This window comes from Erpetoichthys calabaricus, chromosome 16 (assembly GCF_900747795.2).
Source record: "Erpetoichthys calabaricus chromosome 16, fErpCal1.3, whole genome shotgun sequence".
NCBI lineage: Eukaryota > Metazoa > Chordata > Cladistia > Polypteriformes > Polypteridae > Erpetoichthys > Erpetoichthys calabaricus.
The window spans coordinates 93,559,064-93,584,406 of NC_041409.2; the positions used below are offsets into that span (position 1 = coordinate 93,559,064).

At 41.3% G+C, this 25,343-nt stretch overlaps 2 protein-coding genes across 2 annotated transcripts in view; one reads left to right on the top strand and one right to left on the bottom strand.

Moving 5' to 3' along the window:
* si:dkeyp-69b9.6 (uncharacterized) overlaps positions 1-25,343 on the top strand; it is a 752,000-nt gene that overhangs the window by 563,341 nt on the left and 163,316 nt on the right. The window lies entirely within an intron of this gene.
* The window catches only part of LOC114666522 (glutamate receptor ionotropic, NMDA 2D), a 168,864-nt gene that overhangs the window by 36,803 nt on the left and 106,718 nt on the right, over positions 1-25,343 (bottom strand). Inside the window, 1 exon segment of the mRNA XM_051919843.1 lies at positions 21,101-21,106. Coding sequence (XP_051775803.1) covers positions 21,101-21,106 — 6 coding nt within the window.

The following is a 25,343-nucleotide window of genomic DNA, read 5'->3' on the forward strand; positions in this document are numbered from 1 at the left end:
TGAAAGGACCCCTCCTTCCCACGATTCCTGTGATCCTCCATCACGTATGACTTTACCTTAGGCAGGCAAAACAAGGTACAGTGTATTTATGTCCTTTTCCTTTTTCTGTGGCTTAGTTGTGTTTTTATGTTCTAGATTATGATTTAGCAAATGTGTTAGGATAGGTAAGTGACTTAGGATAGGGTGTGTTTCGACTTACACCAAAATTCAGGTTACATCACTGTTGTAGGAACAGAACTGTGTCGTAACCTGAGGACCCCCTGTAAATATAATTACAAAAGGATAAGAAAGGATAAGAAGAAATAAGGTAGAACACAAACATTCAACATAAGACCTTAATTGCACATGAACACTATTGCACAAGATTGCATCTATTGCACTGCTGCATTGGCGGTGATGAGGTGGTATTCAGTGCCCTAATAGCAACAGGGTAGAAACTGCTATTCAGTCTATTAGTCAAAGTCAAAGTGAACTTTATTGTCATCTCAACCATATACAAGTATAAACTGGGCTAGGTTTAAAAAAAAAGAATATCCGAATGCGAGTTTGTGTTAATAAAGTTTATTGACTGAAATGGGGTACAAGTTGTGGGGGTTGGGTAAGGTTAAGTTTGACATGTAAGTGTCTTCTGATTGGCCAATACACAGTCCAGGTAAGATAATTGTGAGATGGGATTGGAGGAAAGTAAAGAAAAAAGAGAGGGACAGTTTGAGGCAGAACGCCGAAACGAGACGGAAGAAGAAATTCGGAAATAATTTTAGCAAACCGCTAAAACATAAAAGGAGAAGACAAAGATTTAGCAACACGCTAAACTGATTAGACAGAAAGAAGTGACAGAAGAACGCTAAAGGGAACGTGAAATGTACAGTGTATTGAAAAAACCGCAACGAGTGAGAAAGAGCAGTCTAGCAAAACGCTGACGCGCAAAGCGACGCACCGAGGCGACAGATACTTCAGAGAGGAGAAAGCCAAGTGGGGAACACTGTAAGGGGGCACCATCAAACAGAGGGCGTCTATAGCCAATGGAAAGGACAAGTAAGTGTGCCACTGCAGGATGCGAAGAGAGTCGAGAGAGGAGAGGAGGGACTGACACGTGATGGACGGAGTGATTTGGTGACCTGAAGAAGAGAAAGTCGGCCGGACACGAGATCAGCGCCGGCGAACAGCGAGAGGGGGAGACGAGAGGCCCAAAGGAGGTACCCGAGGAGAAAGGAGAGCACATTCAGACAAGGTCTGTGTGGTTTTTTTGTTTGTTTTAAGTGGTCTGAGTTAAATCCTCAAGTGAAGGGGCCAGTTCTGTTTTGTTTGTTTGGCCACCACGCACCCGAGCTACGGTTTGGGGGCCCACAACGTATTGAGTAAACTTCACTGACTGTGGTAATTAATAAGGGTGAGCTCACCAGTAGTATCGGACCGACGATATGTGTATAGCTGTAAATAATTTAGTGTTTGTGTTTTATTATGTATTGTATATACTGTATTTCTAATTTTTTTTATTTTTATACTGTATTGAGGATTTGTTCAGTTCTGTGTATTGTATTGTACTGTATTGTATTGACCCCCTTCTTTTGACACTCAACGCACGCCCAACCTGCCTGGAAAGGGGTCTCTCTCAGAACTGCCTTTCCCAAGTTTTCTTCCATTTTTTTCCCTACATGGGTTTTTTTTTGGGAGTTTTTCCTTGTTTTCTTAGGGAGTCAAGGCTGGGGTGTTGTCAAGAGGCAGGGCCTGTTAAAGCCCATTGTGGCACTTCTTGTGTGATTTTGGGCTACACAAAAATAAATTTGTATTGTATTTGTAAAATGCCAAGTTTGGAAACCTGTTCATTTTGCATTTAAGTAAAGAGAGTTTTTTTTTTTTTTTTACTTAAAATTTGAGTAACCGTGGTTTGGTTGTGTTCAAAGGCTGAAGGTGGCATATATTGTGCATGCCAACAATAGAGGTAGTGACACCATAATAAAGAGTTCAGGGTCTTACACCACCCTTCCTTTAATCAGTGTGTATACAGATAGACGAAATTGCGAAGCTCAGGGTCCACATTGTAACAACATGAAGTGCAAATAAATAAATTAAGATTTAAAATGAAAACACAAAGAAGTAGCAGCAATATTGACGTGTAGTTAGCAATATGAACATTGATGCAATGTATGGTATTTGCAATCTAGATACATAGATATAGTCAATAGATATGTAATATCCATCCATCCATTTTACAACCCGCTGAATCTGAACACAGGGTCACTGGGGTCTGCTGGAGCCAATCCCAGCCAACACAGGGCGCAAGGCAGGAACCAATCCCAGGCAGGGTGCCAACCCACCACAGGACACACACGGGACAATTTAGAATCACCAGTGCACCCAACCTGCATGTCTTTGGACTGTGGGAGGAAACCCACGCAGACACGGGGAGAACACGCAAACTCCACGCAGGGAGGACCCGGGAAGCGAACTCGGGTCTCACTACTACAAGGCAGCAGCGCTACCCACTGTGCCACCATGCCTCCGATATGTAATATAATAATTTCTGTATTATCTATTATTTATCAGTGTATGATAATAGTTTAAGACATGTGCAAACTGACAGGTCAGAATGTTTCACAGTAGAAGGATATCAAGAAGTTCAAAATACTTAAAGGATTATTAGTCTTAGACTATTTATTTAGTATTAGACTATTAGTCTTTGTTTTGATGCTCCTCTATCTTTTTTGCCTGATGGCAACAGTTGGAACATATCCTGAGCGGGGTGTGAGGAGTCTTTTAAGATGTTTTCTGCTTTCCATAGGCAGCGAGAGCAGTGCAGTTCATCCAGAGAGGGTAAAGGACAACCGATGATCTGCTGGACCGTCTTTCCGATCTGCTGAAGTGTTCTCCTCTGTGCTGTTGTGCAGCTGGAAAACCCCACGCAGAGGCAGTTAGCACAGGATACTCTCGATAGAGCAGCGATAGAAGGACACCAGCAGTTTTTGGGAGATGTTATTTTTCTTGAGGACTCTCTGTTGAGCCTTCTTCACCAGCTCGGCTGTGTTCACAATACCCAGGACAGGTCTTTAATGATATGGACTCCCAGGAAGCGGAAGTCTGACACCCTCTCCACACAGTCCCCTCCGATGTAGAGTGGTTTGATGTCCGTATTATTTTTCCTAAAGTCCACAATGAGCTCCTTGATCTTAATTGTGTTCAGGAACAGGTTGTTGTCAGTGCACCACAATGTCAGCCGCTCCACTTTGACCCTGTAGGCGGATTCATCCTCCCCAGAGATGTGCCCCACCACAGTATTATAATATAAAATAGTAGAAATATAAAACACTAGCTGACGCCCGGCGGTGTAAGAATAGGAACGTAAAACGGTGAGAAAGGAATTCAGAAATCGAGAAGAAATAAATACTTCTTGAAAGACGCAGTGGCATGTAGAATTTCCGGCCAAGCAGGATTACATGTGAAAGTGATAAATAAATCAGGCTTTCCGAATTTACGTACTATGGCCATGGCATCCTGATAGTTTTGTTGCATGTATCTTGGACTTCCTGGAAATTTGGACGGTAATATGATCATTTTGCCTACACGTACGTTGTTATTTTCAGGGTTTGCTTGCAGTGCGTCTGATAGTCCTTTTGTATTGTTCCACGTGCAGATCTTGTTGATGTAATCTGAGATAGTTGAGACGCGCACCCTCTGTTTTAACATACGCATCTACAACGTACTGTTGGAATAGTTTGCCACTGGAGTGCAAAATACTAAATGTATTCCTCATTGCTAATCTGTACACGTAAAATTAGCATTGAGTAAGCCTTATTCGCTTGGCAGTTCTTTTATCGGGAACATTTTATAAATCTTTGTGCCAGCCAATGTCTCCATAAGGGAATAAAAGTGGGTACACCATAGGATCGCAATTCATATTGAGCGTGGAAATCTGTTTACAGGAGTTGCCTATGGGATAGATGCAAATGTCCCTTTCGGCAGGCGGTTCGCCATCTTCTCCGACGAAAATCGCTGCAACATCGGTGTGACATGTCGGGGCATTGTATCGTCGTAAATCCTGCCCAGGGTTTTCCTTGAAAACCATTTGTACAGATGCCGTTGGATTGGACTGAGCGATTTCATGCATGTGTTTGTATGATTTAGCGAAGGGATTGATGATTCTGAGCATGGAATCTAGCTGGAGAAGTAAATTTTCGCTGCATGCAGAGTTTGCTTTATTTTGTAAGCGCGCTTCAGTAACTTGCGCTGTGTCAAAATCGTACAACTGTCCATATCTTGGAGAGGAAGAAGTGTTAGCGTATAGTGGAGAGATTTGGTGATAAATTTGCCCATGTATTTTAAAACAGTATGGTCCGTGGCCAGGAGGTTGAGTTATCTGTGCACCCATGGAAGCAAACGCTAGAGAAGAGTTGTATTCTCAAATGTGTTCACAATCATTTTTAGCTTCTGATGTTTGCTGTGTAAGAAGCTGTTGTAAAGACACAGGTGGCTCTCACAAAGGTGATAAAGCTACTTTACCGTTGTGGCAGCACTTCGAGTACTTGTTGGATATATTACGCTCAGCAGGGCAGCATAGTGCATGACATGGAAGAGTACGAATAGGAATCGAGAAATGCCGTGTCGGCTGCGTGTGGGCGGGACTGGTTTTGAAGTGGAAGCAGGACGAACCAGAAGAGAAATATATATGAGATTCTCACCTATTCAGGGTAGAAAAAGGGTGTTGTACCATGTTAGCCATTGTGATTGTAGTGAGAAGTCTAGCAAAATGACCCCTTTGATTGGCTAACTAGAATGATTACAATATGGCAAACTTTTGAGGCAACTCGGGCCCCTTCTTCAGGCAAGATGTAAGTAGAAAAATAAAGACAGTCAGGTAATGTCATTGATTAAAAGTAGGAAACTTAACCTAGAAAACTTCAGTATGCTTTAAGACCTAACCGTCTCAGGGAATGGTGCACTGTTATCTTTGTAATCTTTCATTTATTAAGAAGGCTGAAGGAAATCGGCATGTCTCTCCTGGGCTCCTCACTAACTTTCTACAGATGCAAAGTGGAATGCTTACCAACCAGCTGCATCACAGTCTACATCCACATGACGTGGCCGGTGCACTATGCTGGGCTGTAAAACAGTGAAGTGGGTGTTTAAAAAGACCACTTCAGTACTGGAATCAAACTGCCATTCACACAGGACAAGTGATGCCTACGTTGGTAACAAACCCCACACACGCCTTCCCTAGCAGTAAACACTTTGCTCTTTGCCATCCAGCAAGTAATACTGTAACTTTCGATGTCAGACGCAGATTCTACTTTCTGGCCATGAATCTGTTACCTCTCACACAATCGCTGCTTTGACCTGTGACTGAGACTCCATTTTGTGAGCACCTGCACTATCAAATAATTTGCACTAGTGTTTTGGTTTTACTGTCTAATACATACTATATATATTTATATCTGATATGTATATAGTTTATGTATTTAATAATTTAGTAACAATTATATATTTATTTTTATTTATACTAGGGGGAGTTTGCCCCTGCTTGCTACGCTCGCCAACCCCCGGGCCTGTGGTACACGCTAGGCTTTTTGCGGTTCTGCCGCTCACGGATGTACAATTTTTTTTAAACAGATTATTTTCATGTTACATTTGCATAATAGAACTATTACTATTTTACATTACAGTGAGTAATTAACCATATTAAAAAATAGTAAAACGTAATAATTTCAAAGTAAATTGTTTCATGTTGCGTTAGAGATATTCGTTGCGTAATACGATTTCGTTCTGTTTGACTTTGAAATTAACACGCAAATACTTTTTAAACTTACGCTTTTACTGTAAAACTTCAGTAAAAACAATTTTTTGAATTACATTTTCGTCAATATCGCATTGAATTTTTATTCTGTGTTTGGACTTTCATCGTAACAACACAATGTGTAACTGCCCGTGAGTGAATTTCGTTTCTTTCTCTCTATTAAATAAAATGACTTTTTCGAATGTTTGGCTCTGAGATTTGTTAATTGTCTTTGCAAAAGCTATTCTAATTTGAAACTGTTTAATGTTTTAATACGAATGGCTTATCAAGATCTCCTTTGCTAATGTTATCATTTGAAGATGTACTACATTACCTTTCTTGGATGCATCCTTCTTTCTACAGTAATTTGTGTGGATGAAGATCAGACGATGTTTGAAGATATTCTTCGTGATATTATAAGTTGATGCTTTGACGTTACGCACCATCACCACCAACTGTTTCAGCAGAGTCTATTGATACGCATTTACCCAATTTGCTGTGTTACCGATCGACATTTTTGGCATTCATTTGTTTGACTTCATCGTTTCTTGGTGCTAGAATTGCCCGTGTACTCATTTGTTCTGTTGATAACCTTTCGTGATGAAATTCTTCAATAAGATTTGGACGTAATACGTCTTCTTTAATTGGGAACATAAAGTGAGGAAAACGTTAAAATTTATAAGAGCTGAGAGAGCTGGAACTGTGTCTGAGAAAAGCGTTCATACGAACGAGAGGTGAGAGGACCGTGTATGTGTTTAAATATGGTTGAGAGGAGGGCGTGATTTGAAAGCAAATAATGGCCAAAGTCTCATCTCGTGGGACTTCAAAAAATCTCTTGGGGGGGGGGGGGGGGGTTTAAGGTTATCGGAAAGTCTTGTCTTGTCCCAGGAATTTTTTTTTTAATATAATATCGAGATGCCTGTTTGCTGTGATCTTTGTAACCAGTATTGTCACTACATATTCACCAGTTGGACGAGCAAGAAATGCTTAACTCTCTTGTGACAGTAACTTGGATTGAACTAAATTAAATAAAAACATATACTATTTCTTCTTCTTAAACTTTCCCCACTTTCATGTTAGGTCGCTATATTGGCCCAGCATCCTCCACTCCTGTCTGTTTTGCCTGATACCCCTTAGGTCCCTCTTCACATAGTCCATCTACTTTCTATTTGATCATCCTCTTCCCCTCCATCCTGACACCTCTGAATCTATGATTCTCCTCCCCACATTGATTACCTCTCTTCTTATTCCCTGCTTATACCACTTTAAACTTCCTTTCACTTTAACTGTACCTCTGACGTTCTCATTCCTGATCTTATCAAGCTTTGTTACTTTATGTTTGCATTGATGTTTAAAAACCTGTGTTACAGATGTATAATTAAAGTATCTTATGAAGCTCATATCCACATGAGCTCAAATATGCAAAGTTACTCAAAATAATTAAACTTAGCAGATCTAAGTAAAATTAAATTATTTAAATCAGACCTTACAAATATTTTAGACAATGTCTTTTAAGTCTAATTCAGTTCAGCATCACAAATGTTTCCAGTATTGTCTGACCTAGAGGGTGAATTAGTTGGCCGCTGCTTATTTCTACGCACCTTTACATTTCTACAGACTTATTTTGGTTTAATCAAGCAACAATTTATTACCTCTGTATCAGTAAAGCACAATTTCTCTTAATTTGTTCTTAATGCACACTTGTGGTTATCAAGCCACTGATTTGAACTTTGGCACACAGGAACTCCTTATCGTAAGTTAGGTTTGTGTCCTGTCATTTCAGGCTTGTTTTCACCTAGAAGGTAGTTGGAGTGGCTCGGGCCCAGAATGAGTGGCATTACCAACTGCAATGTGATCTGCCAGGAGGGGAAGTGTGCCACTCCAATTGTAGTGGTAGTATGATGGTTAGCAGGGAATTCAAATTCAATTCCTGCCTACTACATTAATGTTTTTCGTTAATCGCAAGTTAAATCACAACTTAGGATCTGCACTATTTTTGTCATGACGCCAAATCATCCTTGGTGGAGCCATATTTTCTCTGGAGTTATTTATTGCAATTTTGGGTTAAAAGTTTGATCTCTTGCTATTACTCTGCTGTTGCCACTTGCCCAGCACTGTTGCTGTGTTGTATTTAAACCGATACTCTGGAAACCAGTAGTTATAACTTCACAGTTGAGTCACATGTCATAGTGAATTGGGGTCATCTATATATATATATATATATATATATATATATTATATATATATATATATATGCGTCTAGGTGTCCGTGTGTGGGTGTCTTATGATGAAGTGCGCTGGCACGGTGCGACGCGCGATATTACTGTCGGAGAAAGTTAGAGGCGTTTTACGGAAATACAAACCAGTATTACTACGAGAGGAAATTAAAGGTACACAATACAGTGACACATATTACAGCCACATACAAGCCAGTATTACTGTCAGGGAGATTAAAGGCATATTACCGACGCGCATGCCTGTATTACCGCCAGAGAAAATTAAAGGTATTTTACGGACGTACAAGCCAGCGGACGTACAAGACGGTATCCTTCAATAAGGGCGCGCACAAAAGGCGAGCCCTTATTCACCACGCTCAATTGAGGTCGCCCTTTTGAGGCTCGCCTTTTTGTGCGCGCCCTTATTGAATAGAGCGATACAAGACAGTATTACTGTCACAGAAAATTAGACGCACAATACACGGCGGCAGCCCACGAAAAACGGTCAGCTCAGCAAGTAAACATCAACAAAACAAAAGGCTGAAAGAAAGAAAAATACGACCAACAAAAAGAATGAGGTCAAGGTCCCTTGCCATTTAATATAGACTGTTCCTACTAATGTTTATTGTTTATTGTAACGGGCTAAATGACTAGTTGTTTATATTTAGCCTAAACACAATTTTTCCCACTAAATGTTTGAATTTCCCCTTAGGACAGATACTTTATTAATCATATCTATCTGTTATCCTGCCTACTATACTAAAATTAAGATCTATCTGTATTTACAATGCACTTCTATAACGCACATTCCATCATGCCTGAGTTGCTTTGAAAGCTTGCATATTGTAATCTTTTTAGTTCGCCAATTAAAGGGGTTATTTTGCTTGACTTCTCGCCACAATGCACTTTTGAAATAATATCTAGGCAAAGTTTGGAAACATGGCTGTATCTATGTAAATAAGACTTGGCATCTGTTTGTATATTTGTTCTGGCATCACTCAAAAACGCTGTACCTATTTTCATGAAAACTGGAGGATAACTCGGAGACAGTCCCACATAGAATATAGACTTCTGAATATGGCGTCTAGTGGTGGGAAAGGCTCATTAAGCCTTAAGTTCACTATTAGGCTCTGACATCGTAAAGAAAAGACTTAACATTGAAGCTAATTGGTTGAAAAGGAATGACAGCCTCACCGGAGCAGCATGAAGGCAGAATGAGTAGTCATGATCTTAACGGGTATGTTTATTGGCACTTGCATGAAAGTATCCATCCATCCATCCATCCATTATCCAACCCGCTATATCCTAACTACGGGGTCACCGGGGTCTGCTGGAGCCAATCCCAGCCAACACAGGGCGCAAGGCAGGAAACAAACCCTGGGCAGGGCGCACACACCAGGGACAATTTAGGATCGCCAATGCACCTAACCTGCATGTCTTTGGACTGTGGGAGGAAACCCACGCAGACACGGGGAGAACATGCAAACTCCACGCTGGGAGGACCCGGGAAGCGAACCACAGGTCACCTAACTGCGAGGCAGCAGCGCTACCACTGCACCACCATGCTGCCCTGCATGAAAGTATGTCACAGTATTATGTGCATATGATGATTAGGACATTGTACGCTATCTGTACATTAATACTCCCAGATTCCCATCAAATTGCCCCTTCCATTTCAAATATCAGTAGTTCCTTATTGGCCAGTGTTTTGCATTCAGATGTCTCTGGTGAAGCTTCTTCTATTACGGGCAAATGTACATTGCTTGCTCAAATGAAAGTAAAGTTTACTGTATACTGATGTTTTAAAATTTATCTACGGTGTTTTATGTAAACCTTTTAATGTGGGAACATAACATTTAAGTAGCATTTCAAACTGATTTAATCCAATTCAGGAACACAGGGGGACTGGATCCTTTCTCAGCAGAATTGGGTGATAAGCAGCGCAACCGGAGGAAAATCCACAGAGACATGGGGAGAATGTGCAAACTTCACACAGACAACAACTGAGTGAGATGTTTAAACTTGGGACACTGGATCTATGAGAGAGCAGTGCTAACCAAAGCACAACTTTGCTTATTTGGGTGAGGATATGTCACCCATATTATCTAATCTATGGCAAATTCAGTCCATTTTCTGCCCATTCATTGATGGGTACTGTGAGGAGAATCTTGTTCAAGCAGCATTGACCTCAAGGTAGACTGTAACACTCTGGGTCAGTTGCCAGCCCATTGGAAGGTACACTGCTGTACCCACCTAAACTCATTTACAAATTTAGAGTCACCTGTGTCTCTTTGGGGAAAACATATGGAAACAGAGGGATAATGTGGAAACCTCACACAAGTAGTGAGGTCTGCAAATAAAACCCAGGTCCCCAAAGCCAAGATGCATCTGTGTTGATCATTAGGCTGCCCTTCATAACTTAACCAGTTAATAGGTGTATAGGGTCATTATTTCTTATTTTATATAGTGCCTGTTGAAAATTCCTAATCTTGATGAAGTTCAGCAAATCAGCCTGCCTTTATTTTGTACTACCCTTTACAAAATGAGTGCACATTATTAGTATTAGTACATCTCAGTGAGACTTGGTGAGATTGTACAGTCTTTACTGTATATAAATAACATCTTTAAGAGAGAGCACCATGACTTTAATTTTGATTAAAAAAGCCACATGACAACATATATCAAGCAATCAATAAACTGCAACATATACAATAAAATATATAGGAGGACAGTATGCTAGTTAAATGGACATGATATAAAAAGGGCAAGGATTAAAGAAGAGGGAATGGAAAATTGATTACATAATTTAACTGTAACTACCATGGACCATGGGCATGAATTTCCCCATGGGATTAATAAAGTTTATCTAATGTAATCTAACCAAATCTAATCTAATCTAAACAGTACAGTTGCATTGTTTGTTGCTTATCCAGGTGCATAAACTTGCAGTGACAATACAGTACTAATGCAGCATCCACACTCGATAGTTCATGCACAACTGTGATCTATACTTTAATTGGTTATGCAGACATATATGTGATTTCCATCCATCCATCCTCTTCCGCTTATCCGAGGTCGGGGGCAGCAGCTTGAGCAGAGATGCCCAGACTTCCCTCTCCCCGGCCACTTCTTCTAGCTCTTCCGGGAGAATCCCAAGGCGTTCCCAGGCCAGCCGAGAGACATAGCCCCTCCAGCATGTCCCGGGTCTTCCGCGGGGCCTCCTCCCGGTTAGATGTGCCCGGAACACCTCACCAGGGAGGCGTCCAGGAGACATCCTGATCAGATGCCCGAGCCACCTCATCTGACTCCTGTCGATGCGGAGGAGCAGCAGCTCTACTCTGAGCCCCTCCCGGATGACTGAGCTTCTCACCCTATCTTTAAGGGAGAGCCCAGACACCCTGAGGAGGAAACTCATTTCAGCCGCTTGTATTCGCGATCTCGTTCTTTTGGTCACTACCCATAGCTCATGACCATAGGTGAGGGTAGGAACATAGATCGACTGGTAAATTGAGAGCTTTGCCTTACAGCTCAGCTCCTTTTTCACCACGACAGACCGATTCAGAGCCCGCATTACTGCGGATGCCACACTGATCCGCCTGTCGATCTCACGCTCCATTCTTCCCTCACTCGTGAACAAGACCCCGAGATACTTGAACTCCTCCACTTGGGGCAGGATCTCGCTCCCAACCCTGAGAAGGCACTCCACCCTTTTCCGGCTGAGGACCATGGTCTCGGATTTGGAGGTGCTGATTCCCATCCCAGCCGCTTCACACTCGGCTGTGAACCGATCTAGAGAGAGCTGAAGATCACGGCCTGATGAAGCAAACGGGACAACATCATCTGCAAAAAGCAGTGACCCATATGTACTGTATATATGTGATATGTGATTATATATGTGATTTTTAAAAATTATATTTCTATATTTAAATATAAAGTTTGATTGCAAGTTCACACATAGAAAAATATTTAACTGGCACCATCGTGCATTATGTGAGCCGTAGAGCAAGGCCCTGTTGAAAATACACTGCTCAGAAAATTAAAGGAACACTTTGAAAAGACATCAGATCTCAATGGGGGAAAAAAAATTCTGCTGGCTATCTCTGATATGGACTGGTAGTGTGTTAGGAAAGAAAGGATGGCACATCGTTTGATGAAAATGATCAACCTGCAGAGGGCGGAATTCAAAGACACCCCAAAAGTCAAAGTGAAAAAATGATGCAGCAGGCAGGTGAGTCCATTGTGCCAAAATTTCATTGCAGCAACTTAGAATCGTACTCCGTAGTTTGTATGGCCCCCACGTGCTTGTATGCATGCCTGACAATGTCTCGGGGGGGCATTCTCCTCATGAGACGACGGATGGTGTCCTGGGGGATCTCTTCCAAGACCTGGACCAGGGCATCACTGAGCTCCTGGACAATCTGAGGTGCAACCTGGTGGTGTTGGATGGACCGAAACATAATGTCCCACCCAGAGGTGTTCTATTGGATTGAGGTCAGGTGAGTGAGTGTGGAGGCCAGTCAATGGTATCAATTTCTTCATCCCCCAGGAACTGCCTGCATACTCTCGCCACATGAGGCCGGGCATTGTCGTGCATCAGGAGGAACCCAGGACCCACTGCACCAGCATAGGGTCTGACAATGGGTCCTAGGATTTCATCCCAATATCTAATGGCAGTCAAAGTGCCGTTGTCTAGCCTTAGAGGTCTGTGCGTCCCTCCATGGATATTCCTTCCCAGACCATCACTGATATACCACCAAGATGTTACAGGAAGCATAACATTCTCCACAGCTTCTCCAGACCCTTTCACGTCTGTCACATGTGCTCAGGGTGAACCTGCTCTCATCTGTAAAAAAGCACAGGGCACCAGTAGTGGACCTGCCAATTCTGGTATTCTATGGCAAATGCCAGTCGAGCTCCACGGTGCCGGGTGGGCAGTAAGCACAGGGCCCACTAAAGGATTTCTGATTGTTTGGTCAGAGACATTCACACCAGTGGCCTGCCTGCTGGAGGTCATTTTGTAGGCTCTGGCAGTGCTCTTCCTGTTCCTCCTTGCCCAAAGGAGCAGATACCGGAACTGCTGATGGATTAAGGACCTTCTATGGCCCTGTCCAGCTCTCCTAGAGTTAACTGCCCATCTCCTGGAATCTCCTCCATGCCCTTGAGACTGTGCTGGGAGACACAGCAAACCTTCTGGCAATGACACGTATTGAAGTGCCATCCTGGAGAAGTTAGACTACCTGTGCCACCTCTGTAGGGTCCAGGTATGGCCTCCTGCTACCAGTAGTGACACTGACCATAGCCAAATGCAAAACGAGTGACAAAACAGATGAGGAGGGAAAAATGTCGGTGGCCTCCCTCCACCGGCTAAACCATTCATTCCTGTTTTGGGGGTCGTCTCATTGTTGCCCCTCTGCCACTTAACTGATGAGATCAATAGCCCAGAAGTGTCATTGACTTGATGCTATACTCTCATTAAAAAGGGTTCCTTTCATTTTTTTGAGCAGTTTATGTACACCTAGAGACAAGCTAGAACACAAGATTGAAGGTGAAAGTCGTGCACAATGTTTTTATATACTTGCTGGAACATTCTGGTTACAGAGAGAACAGGACAGACAAAATTGATGTGATTATATTTGTATGAAATGATTAAAGGAGCAGCTACCACACCTTGCTGCTCTCTGTTTCTTCATAATTAAATGTTTTAGAGCCATGTTGTTGGAGCCATGTTCCTTTCTCGGTTCAGTCGCAGACACAAATGTTGTCCATGGTGCCACCATAGCAGAGAGTCTTGTTTGGATGGTAATAATAGTGATATGTCCCTATGGCTATGTGTGTGTTTTTGAAGTTTAACCGGCATTACAATCCAAGGTAAGTGTGTGCTTTTATTTTTTTCTTCTAATACCCGAGTGTTTTGTCCTCTGTCACCTTTTGTTTGAGGTGTTTGTGGGATTTTTTGACTATGAGATATGAAAAACCTTTTTTTCAGAAAACATACACAGCTCCTTGTAACCCCAAATTGGATTAAGTGAAGTTTACAAATCTGTATACCAAATATTGCATGTTTCAAGTTTTCCTGCTTTTCTCGTGCTTATTTCTACAACATTGAATACAGTGCGGCCAAGCGCTTATGGCATTAGATTTGAACTGCAAGGTCACAATACCCTCTGACTCATTCTCTGAACCTGCTTGTGTTTTAATTGCATGAGTATGCATTGCTGCGAGGTGTACAGTAATGCTTAATGTGCTTTGGGGAGGATGTCACTACTGTATGTGCACTGCAGAATAAAGTTTAGAATGTTTCACTGAAAAGTCACCTACATTTATTTGTTCTTTGCCAATAGGCTTGGCAAAGGGCAAGTCTGATTATTGTAAAGATAGGAAAATGGCACAGCATCAGTAGTAGGAGTTTGATTGGTTTTAGGCCGGGTTTATACTTCACGCGACGCGGCGCATGCTCCTGCTACGGTTCATACTTGCGCGTGCACTTTATGTAAATCTAGAAGAATCCACCAGGTGGCAGTGTGAGATATCATCATGGTGAGAACAGGTTCGGCTTCGCTGTGTTGTGAATTGCCTGGAACAGCCATTAATTTCCGATGACACCTTACCGCAATAACTCTGAAAAGGATGTTTAATGATTTAAATCCATCAATCCAGGGATGTGTCCATTCCAGCAACCATTGAGCATGAGGCTGAAACAATCCCTAGACGCGGCATCGGCTCATCGCAAGGTGCATACAAGCACTCACATACACTAGCGTTATTTTAGCGGCACCAAATCTTCATATCTTTGGAAGGAAACCGGAGCCCACTGTGGAAACCCAACAGGAAAACATGAGAACTCCAGGCAGGGAATACCAGTGACGTGACTCCCTGCAAGACAGCAGTGCTACCACTCCTACACCGTGTCACCCTCGTGTGTAATTATTAAAAGTATTGATTATTTAAATGAAATTAATGGTTTATCTGTAAAATGTAACATACATACTTTAATGCATTTCATCGTGAGAGTGATATCAAGTATAAATCTAAGGATTCTAAATGTGCAGAGAGTTGGAATATCAGAAATGTAATGTGTTCTGCGTGGCGATCTATTGCTGTTTGCCACTGCTGTCAGGTCCGGAGGAAGCCCCAGAAAGAAAAGACGGTATGTGAGACTTTTGAAATGTATCGTGTCATTACGATCGGGAATATACAACTCTTGAATATAAAAGCACCACAAATGCATCTGTATGTCGGTATTTGGCTTCACCACATTGAACCATTCATCAAACATCGAAGCGCGCACATCGATCCCGTAGGATCCGCATAATGACTTTCTGTCACATGTAGATAGTAAACAGAGACTCTGACGTCACGTTCCGACTTTTATCACACTGTGTTTTTGCTGGTACTGTAACTCGCGCACGCATCGCGTTAATTTCTGAGGACCTGTTCAGAGGACGCGTCAAATCAACGCTGGGAACGCATGGCAGCCATGATGCTTGCACCTCCGCGTTCTGAACGTGAAGTATAAACGAGCCCTAATGGTACAGGTAGGTGTACAATAAAATAAAGATACAAACTGGAAAAACAGACCACCGGAATCTAAATTCAGTTTTGCGATTCCTAGCTTTATCCACCCTGCATATTAAAAGTAAACTGGCTGAAATTAACAAAAAATGTTTCCATTTTACTGTCGTTGATCATAACTGGAACTACTTTGTGTACTAAAGCATTGTAAGTTCAGCATTAAGATGGGTTAGGCAGGTTAGGTTAGCTTGTAAAATGAACACTGAAAAAGTATACATTTATAAATGCATTTTTAACTGTTGAAAGTTTCAGCTTTATTCAGGTTCTTGCCAGTGCATTGTTTACAGAACACCACTGTGGAGAGGGGGTGTACATTGGAAACATACCAGTATGAGGGTCCTGCACAGAGGTTAGGAGACAAGCGAATGTCCCAATATAAATCGTGTATGATGGCCAAAGTCTACAAATCCAGGCAAAAACGAGTGTATGATGGGGCAGGAAAGGTAGCCAGGCTTTTACAGCAGTGCTTTTCAACAACAATTTTGTCATCTTGTAGCCTTTAAACTGTGAAACACTAAAAGAGGAAAAAGATCTCTGGCAAAGGCCCGACAGACTCGCACAAAACCACCCTCATTCACACTGGATCTCTTTAGGACTGCCAGTCTACCTACAGTATATACAGTCATATGAAAAAGTTTGAGAGTTTGAGCCTGCATAATAATTGACTCTCCTTTCAACAATAAAGATAACAGTGGTATGTCTTTCATTTCCTAGGAACATCTGAGTACTGCGGTGTTTTCCGAACAAAGATTTTTAGTGAAGCAGTATTTAGTTGTATGAAATTAAATCAAAGGTGAAAAACTGGCTGTGCACAAATGTGGGTCCCCTTGTCATTGTGCTGATTTGACTGCCTGTCACTGCTGATTACTTGTAACACCAAATTGGTTGATTAGCTCGTTAAGCCTTGAATTTCATAGACAGGTGTGTCCCATCATGAGATATAAAGGTATTTAAGGTGGTCAATTACAAGTTGTGCTTCCCTTTGACTCTCCTGTGATGAGTGACAGCATGGGATCCTCAAGGCAACTCTCAAAAGATCTGAAAACAAAGATTGTTGAGTCTCCTGGTTTAGGGGAATGCTACAAAAAGCCATCTCAGAGGTTTAAACTGTCAGTTTCAACTGTAAGGAATGGAATCAGGAAATGGAAGGCAACAGGCACAGTTGCTGTTAAACCCAGCAGGTCCGGCAGACCAAGAAAAATCCAGGAGCGGCATATGAACAGGATTGTGAGAATGGTGACAGACAACCCACAGATCATCTCCAAAGACCTACAAGAACATCTGGCTGCAGATGGTGTATCTGTACATCGTTCTACAATTCAGTGCAATTTGCACAAAGAACATCTGTATGGCAGGGTGAAGAGCAAGAAGCCCTTTCTGCACTCACGCCACAAACAGAGTCGCTTATTGTATGCCAATGCTCATTTAGACAAGCCAAATTCATTTTGGAACAAAGTGCTTTGGACTGATGAGAGAAAAATGGAGTTATTTGGTCATAACAAAGCGCTTTTCATGGCGGAAGAACACCACCGCATTCCAAGAAAAACACCTGCTACCTACTGTCAAATTTGGTGGAGGTTCCATCATGCTGTGGGGCTGTGTGGCTAGTTCAGGAACTGAGGCCCTTGTTAAAGTCGAGGGTCGGATGAATTCAACCCAATAGCAACAAATTCTTCAGGATAATGTCACAAAGTTGAAGTTACACAGGGGTTGGATATTCCAACAAGACAATGACCCAAAACACAGTTGGAAATCTACAAAGGCATTCATGCATAGGGAGAAGTACAATGTTCTGGAATGGCCGTCACAGTCCCCTGACTTGAATATCATCAAAAATCTATGGGATGATTTGAAGCAGGCTGTCCATCAAATTGAACTGAACTGGAGAGATTTTGTATGGAAGAATGGTCAAAAATACCTCCATCCAGAATCCAGACATTCATCAAAGGCTATAGGAGGACAACATCTAGAGGCTGTTAGATTTACAAAAGGAGGCTCAACTAAGTATTGATGTCATATCTCTGTTAGGGTGCCCACATTTATGCACCTGTCTAATTTTGTTATGATGCATATTACATATTTTCTGTTAATCCAATAAACTTAATGCCACTGCTGAAATACTACTGTTTCCATAAGGCATGTCAGATATTAAAAGGAAGTTGCTACTTTGAAAGCTCAGCCAATGAGAAACAACAATCCAAAGAATTAAGAGGGGTTCCCATACTTTTTCATATGACTGTATTATTGACATGTGGCGAGAAGAAAATTGGAGTACTCAGAGGAAAAAAAAACACACACGGAGAGAATGTGCAAACTCAGCAAAAGTGGTAACCCAACCGCAAGTTTCTTGAACTGTTAGTAAATAAAAAATGGCAATGCTATTCGCATGAAAAAAACCACAAGCTCAGAATGAAACAAAAATCTTTCTGCAGTCATTGGAAATATCTAGAAGGCATTTAGCTGCAGAAACGAGGGACTAATGACAAGGAGATCCAACAAAATTGTTGTCAGCTGAGCTGCAACAGGCCCTACTATTCTAAATAATAAAACTTGCGTATGCAGTGTGTATTATACTATCTCCTCTTCAATATTATTGCATTTTAAACCCTCTCATAATTTGTGAAGTCACTGTAACTGATCTCACCAATGTTACAAATCTCATTTGAATTAAATATTAAGTAGTAGTTATTCTCTTAGAGAGTAATACTGTAATTCATCCATTTATCCATCCATTTCTTAAATCCACTTTTTCCAGAGCGGTAGGCAGGCAGGGATCATTCAGTCACCAGAGCAGAAACCATCCCAGGGATTGATGGCAGTAAAACTCAAGGCACACTCCACACAGACTTATTCTGGGATGATTTAGACTTGTCCTTTAAATTCAGTTGAGCTGTCTTTGGATGTGGGAGAAAACTGGACTGCAGGCAGAATGCCCGTGATGACAAGGAGAGAATATGGTAATGCTGATATTTGAACTAGATCCCTGGAGCTGTGAGGCAGACATGCTGGACCATCTTTTATTATGTTAATCACTTCGTCTTTATTTTACACAGTATCTTTCACTGACACAACAAATAGCAAGTTACCATAAATGATGATTCCTCTACACTATAGGTTACAGTTAAATATTCCTACATAGGAAACAGCCTTTGAACCTCAAGGCATCAAGTCAGAATTATATAAATTAAAAAAATAAAACTAAATGTATATAGGATTAGCTTGGCAAAACGTTTGAATAGACATCACAGAACATAAGATGTTCTAGAAACGGGTGCAGACCGTTCGTTTCATCAAGATGTTTGGTTATCCAATAGATAATTTATCCTAATATCTCATTTAAAAGTTACAAAAGGTCTCTGTATCAATTACATGATCTTCCATTCTCCATGGATTTTTCTCTTGGTACTCTGGTTTTCCTCCAAAGACAGGCATAACAGGTTAACCTGCAATGCTAAATATGACTTATGTGAAATGTGGGCATGTGTGTGTGTTTGGGTCCTGTGAACGACTGGCACTCCATCTTGGGTTGGTTCCTGCCTTATGCTTGATGCTGCCAGAATAAGATCTGAGCCTCCTTTACTTTTGAATGTGATGTATTTGTGTGTGGCTGTATTTGGTTGTCTCTTTTACAGGGGTTGGATACATTACAATTGCTTATTTTTCTTCTTTCTCATCTGAGGCACAGTGACATATAATGACTTGCTCAAAAGTCACATAGTGAGTTGGATGCAGGGACTGACCTGGCAACTTCATGGCTTAATTTCCTGAGCTCAAGTCACTACAACACATTAGTATCATCAGTACAGTTAATCTTCTTTTGGCTGCTCCCGTTAGGGGTTGCCACAGCGGATCATCTTCTTCCATATCTTTCTGTCCTCTACATCTTGCTCTGTCACACCCATCACCTTCATGTCTTCTCTCACCACATCCATAATCCTCCTCTTAGGCCGTCGTCTTCTCCTCTTCCCTGGCAGCTTTATCCTTAAGACCCTTCTCCCAATATACCCAGCATCTCTCCTCTGCACATGTCCAAACCAACACAATCTCGCCTCTCTGGCTTTGTCTCCCAACCGCCCAACTTGAGCTGACCCTCTAATGTCCTAATTTCTAATCCTATCCATCCTTGTCACACTCGATGCAAATCTTAGCATCTTTAACTCTGCTACCACCAGCTCTGTCTCCTGTTTTCTGGTCAATGCCACCGTCTCCAACCCATATAACATAGCTGGTCTCACTGCCGTCCTGTAGACCTTCCCTTTCACTCTTGCTGACAACCGTCTGTCACAAATCACTCATGACACTCTTCTCCACCCTTTGTGCACTGTCTTCTTCACCTCTCTTCCAAACTGCCTGTTACTCTATCATCTTTTTTGTCTTTCGGTTGCTCCTGTTAGGGGTCACCACAGCAGATCATCTTCTTCCATATCTTCCTGTCCTTGTCATCTTGCTCGGTCACCCCCATCACCTGCATGTCCTCTCTCATCTTAGGCCTTCTTCTTATCCTCTTCCCTGGCAGTTCTGTCCTTAGCATTCTTCTCACAATATACTCAGCATCTCTCCTCTGCACATGTCCAAACCAACGCAATCTCGCCTCTCTGACCTCCAGCTCTGTCTCCAGCTATCATCAGTACAGTTAAACTGAACTTTCTGAAATATACAATTATATTATTTGATATATATACACCCATTCATCCATTTTAGGACACTTTAATATCAAGAACTTATACTAGTAGCAAAAAGTGTAAGACAGGAGTTATTCCTGGATCCTTTGGTTGATTAGCAGGCTCACTCAAGTTATGATAATTCAACACAGAATATCATAAGTCTATGGGAGGAAATCCATGTAAACAGAGTAAAACATGCAAATTCCGATGGTATGTCAATGCATGCAATAGGATGTGTGTTAAACCAAACTCTAGTTTTCCTCATGCATCTCAGACGCTAAGGTTGGGTTAATTGGCACTCACACGAAGCTCTGCGTTTACCAGTCAGTCTAGATCAGGGATGTCCAACTCCGATCCTGGTGGGCTGCAGCTTTTCATGCTAACCATCTTCATTAGTGAGCTGTTTCTGCTGCTGATTCACTTGTTTTTTGTTAGTTTTAAATGACATGACTCAGACCCCTTAGTTGTTTTTTTTACTTAATGAGCAGCCAAACAATAATGAGACACAAAACAAGCTACCACATGACGAGCTCATCTGAAAATAAAGGATGTTGGTCTGCTCAGATCACCAAAACATCTTCACGGTGGTCTTAGAAAAAACAGAAAATCAACAGTCTGCTGTGGCAGAATGAGAGCAGCAAGTAGTCATGATATTCAATAACTGCTTTAATTAACAAGAATTGGCTTCTCATTAAGAAACTGGTTGGAGTGAAATTGGCTGGAGATCCAGGTTAGCTGGTCATCTGTTAGGAGACGTGAAACGAGCCTTCTCTTTGGCTGCCATTTAATGAAGAAACGAATCAATTCAGAGGACTGAATCCTTAAAAACAACTTTCCATCCATCCATTATCCAACCCGCTATATCCTAACTACAAGGTCACGGGGGTCTGCTTTAGCCAATCCCAGCCAACACAGGGTACAAGGCAGGAAACAAACCCCAGGCAGAGCGCCAGTCCACCACAGGGTACACACCAAGCACTCACAAGGGACAATTTAGAATCGCCAATGCACCTAACCTGCATGTCTTAGGAGTGTGGGAGGAAACCCCCGCAGACACGGGGAGAAACATGCAAACTCCACGCAGGGAGGACCTGGGAAGCGAACCCGGGTCTCCTTACTGCGAGGCAGCAGCGCTACCACTGCGTCACCGAGCCGCCCTCCTTAAAAATAGGGCTATGAAAATGAAGGGAAAAGGAGTTAATTAGCAGTGACATCTGATTGGGTAAAGGGTTAGAATGAAAACCTGCAGTAATGGACAATGGGAAAAGAATCTCTCCCTCAACATATCAGAAAAGGAGTGGAAGGTAGCAATGCAGAGATTTCACTCGAGCTCCACATGCACAAAGCATACAATTATTCAACTCAAAATTTATATATCGAGCACATCTGTCTCACTTAAAATTGTCCAAAATGTTTCCAGGGCAAGATCCAACCTGTGAACGCTGCAATCAAGTTCCAGCCTCACTGGGTCACATGTTTTGGGCCACGTGCACCAAATTAACATCATTTTAGACCAAAATTTTTAAATGCCTTTCAGACAGCCTTGGGGTCCCAATCCCTCCTAACCCATTAACAGGTGTGATTGGTGGGCTCACAGAAGGGCTTGCAGTGGAGAAGGACAAACAAACTGTAGTTGCCTTTACTACACTATTGGCATGTTGAGCAAGAGAATCCTAACTCTCCTCTTTTAAGTCAGTGGGTAACTGATGTTTTATATTATTTGAAATTGGGAAAAAAATAAAATTATCACTTAGAGGATCTGTGCAGAGATTTTTCAAAACCTGGCAGGATCTAATCAATAATATTTTAGAATAAGCTTTTAAAGCACTGAGGAAGCAGATTCTCTCCCTATTCTTTTTTTTTTTCTTCTCCATTTATTTATATTCACTTATTAATTTATCTATTTTATTTTTACTAGGTTTAAGTTTTATTCTGCTGCCCATGCTCTCTTTCTCAGCGGTGGGAGTTGATTTGTTTTCAGTCCTATTCTTGTAAAATTGATCTATTTGTATGGAATGTTGTGTGATTTCAATAAAATTAAGAAAAATAAATAAATTAAAAAAAAAAAAAACTGCGGCCCACCAGGACCGGAGTTGGACACCCCTGGTCTAGATCCTCATGCTGTAGTTATTCGTTTTTTGTAGTGAATGAAATATTGAGATTTCATTTGGAAGCAGTCAACGTGGTGTTTCTCCACAGGGTTGCAGGACTCACTCGGTGTCATAAGATGAGGAATTCTATAGTTTGGTTAGGTGCCTTGGAGTAGAAACACTGCTGCTCTGTAGTGAGATGACCCTGCTGATATACAGTAGCTCAGGTCTCTAGACAGGATGCCTGTGTGCACCTTTCAGAAACAAAATTTCGGGCATTATTCATGAAGTGACACCTTGGAAACCCTGGAGAGATTATACCTGTCAGTTTCTCTTTGATCACAGGTGAATTTGCCAGGATAGGAATGTGTGGCTCACCCTTTTCAGACCCACACAAGGGCAAGCAATAATAACGAAGAATGATGATACTCCTTTTAAACAGCTAAAAGCTGAAAGACAAGGATCAAACAAGCAAACGTTATTTAATACAGCACTTTTCTGTAGAGTCCATAATCTACAACACGTGCTTTGCTTTTACAGGGATATAGTACATTTAGTTATAATTACTCTATCTATTGTCAGTTGGAGCACAAGCAACTTAAGTGAGTTGCTAAGGGGTACACAGGCATTCAGTGGTGGGAACTGAACTGGCAACCTTTCAAGTTTAAAAAGTAATGCAGGGAGGGGGGCAACCAGCAAATCCTGGTAAACTCTGAAAATAGCCATTGAGCCGGTGAAGAGACAAACTGGCCACTGAACAACACTGGGTATAGGCACTCATGGATTACAAATTGTGTCAAGCTGTGCTTGTTATGTGGTGCAACTGAACCAGCTCATGTTATGGCTTATAGGCAGTCTTCCAGCCTGGACATTACCCACAAGTCTAACCTTTTCTTATATGTGTTTTGGTTGAGGTTTTGATACTCACTGTAGCACTTTAATTTAGATTATACCTATAATACATCTATTAGTCACATGCTGTTATGTAACTTAATAAAGGCATCTTTTGGTCTTAATGACATTTATAAATAAAGTAGGTATTTACAGTCATATGAAAAAGTTTGGGAACCCCTCTTAATTCTTTGGATTTTTGTTTCTCATTGGCTGAGCTTTCAAAATAGCACCTTCCTTTTAATATCTGACATGCCTTATGGAAACAGTAGGATTTCAGCAGTGACAATAAGTTTATTGGATTAACAGAAAATATGCAATATGCATCATGACAAAATTAGACAGGTGCATAAATTTGGGCACCCAACAGAGATATGACATCAATACTTAGTTGAGCCTCCTTTTGAAAATCTAACAGCCTCTAGACGCCTCCTATAGCCTGTGATGAGTGTCTGGATTCTGGATGGAGGTATTGTTGACCATTCTTCATACAAAATCTCTCCAGCTCAGTTCAATTTGATGGACAGCCTGCTTCAAATCATCCCATAGATTTTCAATGATATTCAAGTCAGGGGACTGTGCCGGCCATTCCAGAACATTGTACTTCTCCCTCTGCATGAACGCCTTTGTAGATTTCAAACTGTGTTTTGGGTCATTGTCTTGTTGGAATATCCAACCCCTGCGTAACTTCAACTTTGTGACTGATGCTTGAACATTATCCTGAAGAATTTGTTGCTATTGGGTTGAATTCATCCGACCCTCGACTTTAACAAGGGCCTCAGTCCCTGAACTAGCCACACAGCCCCACAGCATGATGGAACCTCCACCAAATTTGACAGTAGGTAGCAGGTGTTTTTCTTGGAATACGGTGTTCTTCTTCTGCCATGCAAATCGCTTTTTGTTTTGACCAAATAACTCAATTTTTGTCTCATTAGTCCAAAGCACTTTGTTCCAAAATAAATCTGGCTTGTCTAAATGAGCATTGGCATACAACAAGCGACTCTGTTTGTGGTGTTTATGCAGAAAGGGCTTCTTTCTCATCACCTTGCCATACAGATGTTCTTTGTGCAAATTGCGCTGAATTGTAGAACGATGTACAGATACACAATCTGCAGCAAGATGTTCTTGCAGGTCTTTGGAGGTGATCTGTGGGTTGTAAGGTTATTATAGTTTTGCCTTTTTATATTAGTTTTTATTTCTATATTTTTTCTGACCTTACTTGGAAATTCAGTTTAGTTTTAGTTTTCCTTCATCGTGTATTTTTAGTTTTAGTTTAGTTTTTATTTCACAAAGACATTTCTATTTTATTTTTATATATATTAGTTTCAGTTTTAGTTTTAGTAATTATGACATGGAGCGCCTACAGAGTTAGTTTTGTGTCACAATCAGACAGAACTGTACACGTAACAGATTTGGATATTTAGTTTAGAGTTTGTTAGTGGAAGCTTACTACACCACATAGTTTATTATCTGGTCTTGCTTTTGTCTGATAAAAACAAGCATAATCAAAACTTGACACTGAATATGAACAATTTTACACAATTTTATACTTTTTAAAATATTTTCTCATGAAAATCACAGGGGCTTAGGAAGAACAGGGCTCTTAGACTTGAATGAGTGTGCTTGCCCCACCTAGCTGTATTGAGGGAAACAAAGAACAACAAGCATATAGTGTGAAGATTAAGGGCAGTGAGTCTTGAATAGACCACCATAAAGGACAGTAAACCCATAATGAGCACAGCAAGAGCAGGTAATAGGAGTACGGATAGGCATAAAACAACAGAGACAGCGTCTGAGATTAAGAACAACATATACATTATCTAAACCTGTTTATCCAGAGCAGGATCACAGGAAACCTGGAGTCTACCACAGCAGGTTTGGATGCAAGGCAGGAAAAATCCCTGGTATGCAATATGTATGATAAGGCTGATGTTAAGAACAAAAAGAATGTGATGATTTCAACTATCTATTTTGAGAGAGGGACAGAAAAACATTGAAAAAAGGGAGACAAATATTTTAAAATATAATTCTGCTAATGGATTACTTTCACAATATCAGGTATTTTGAGTTGTGAATATGAACTAAAAAAGATAAATTAATAAATATGGAATAAATACAAAAACCCATTAGTATGTTTAGTTTT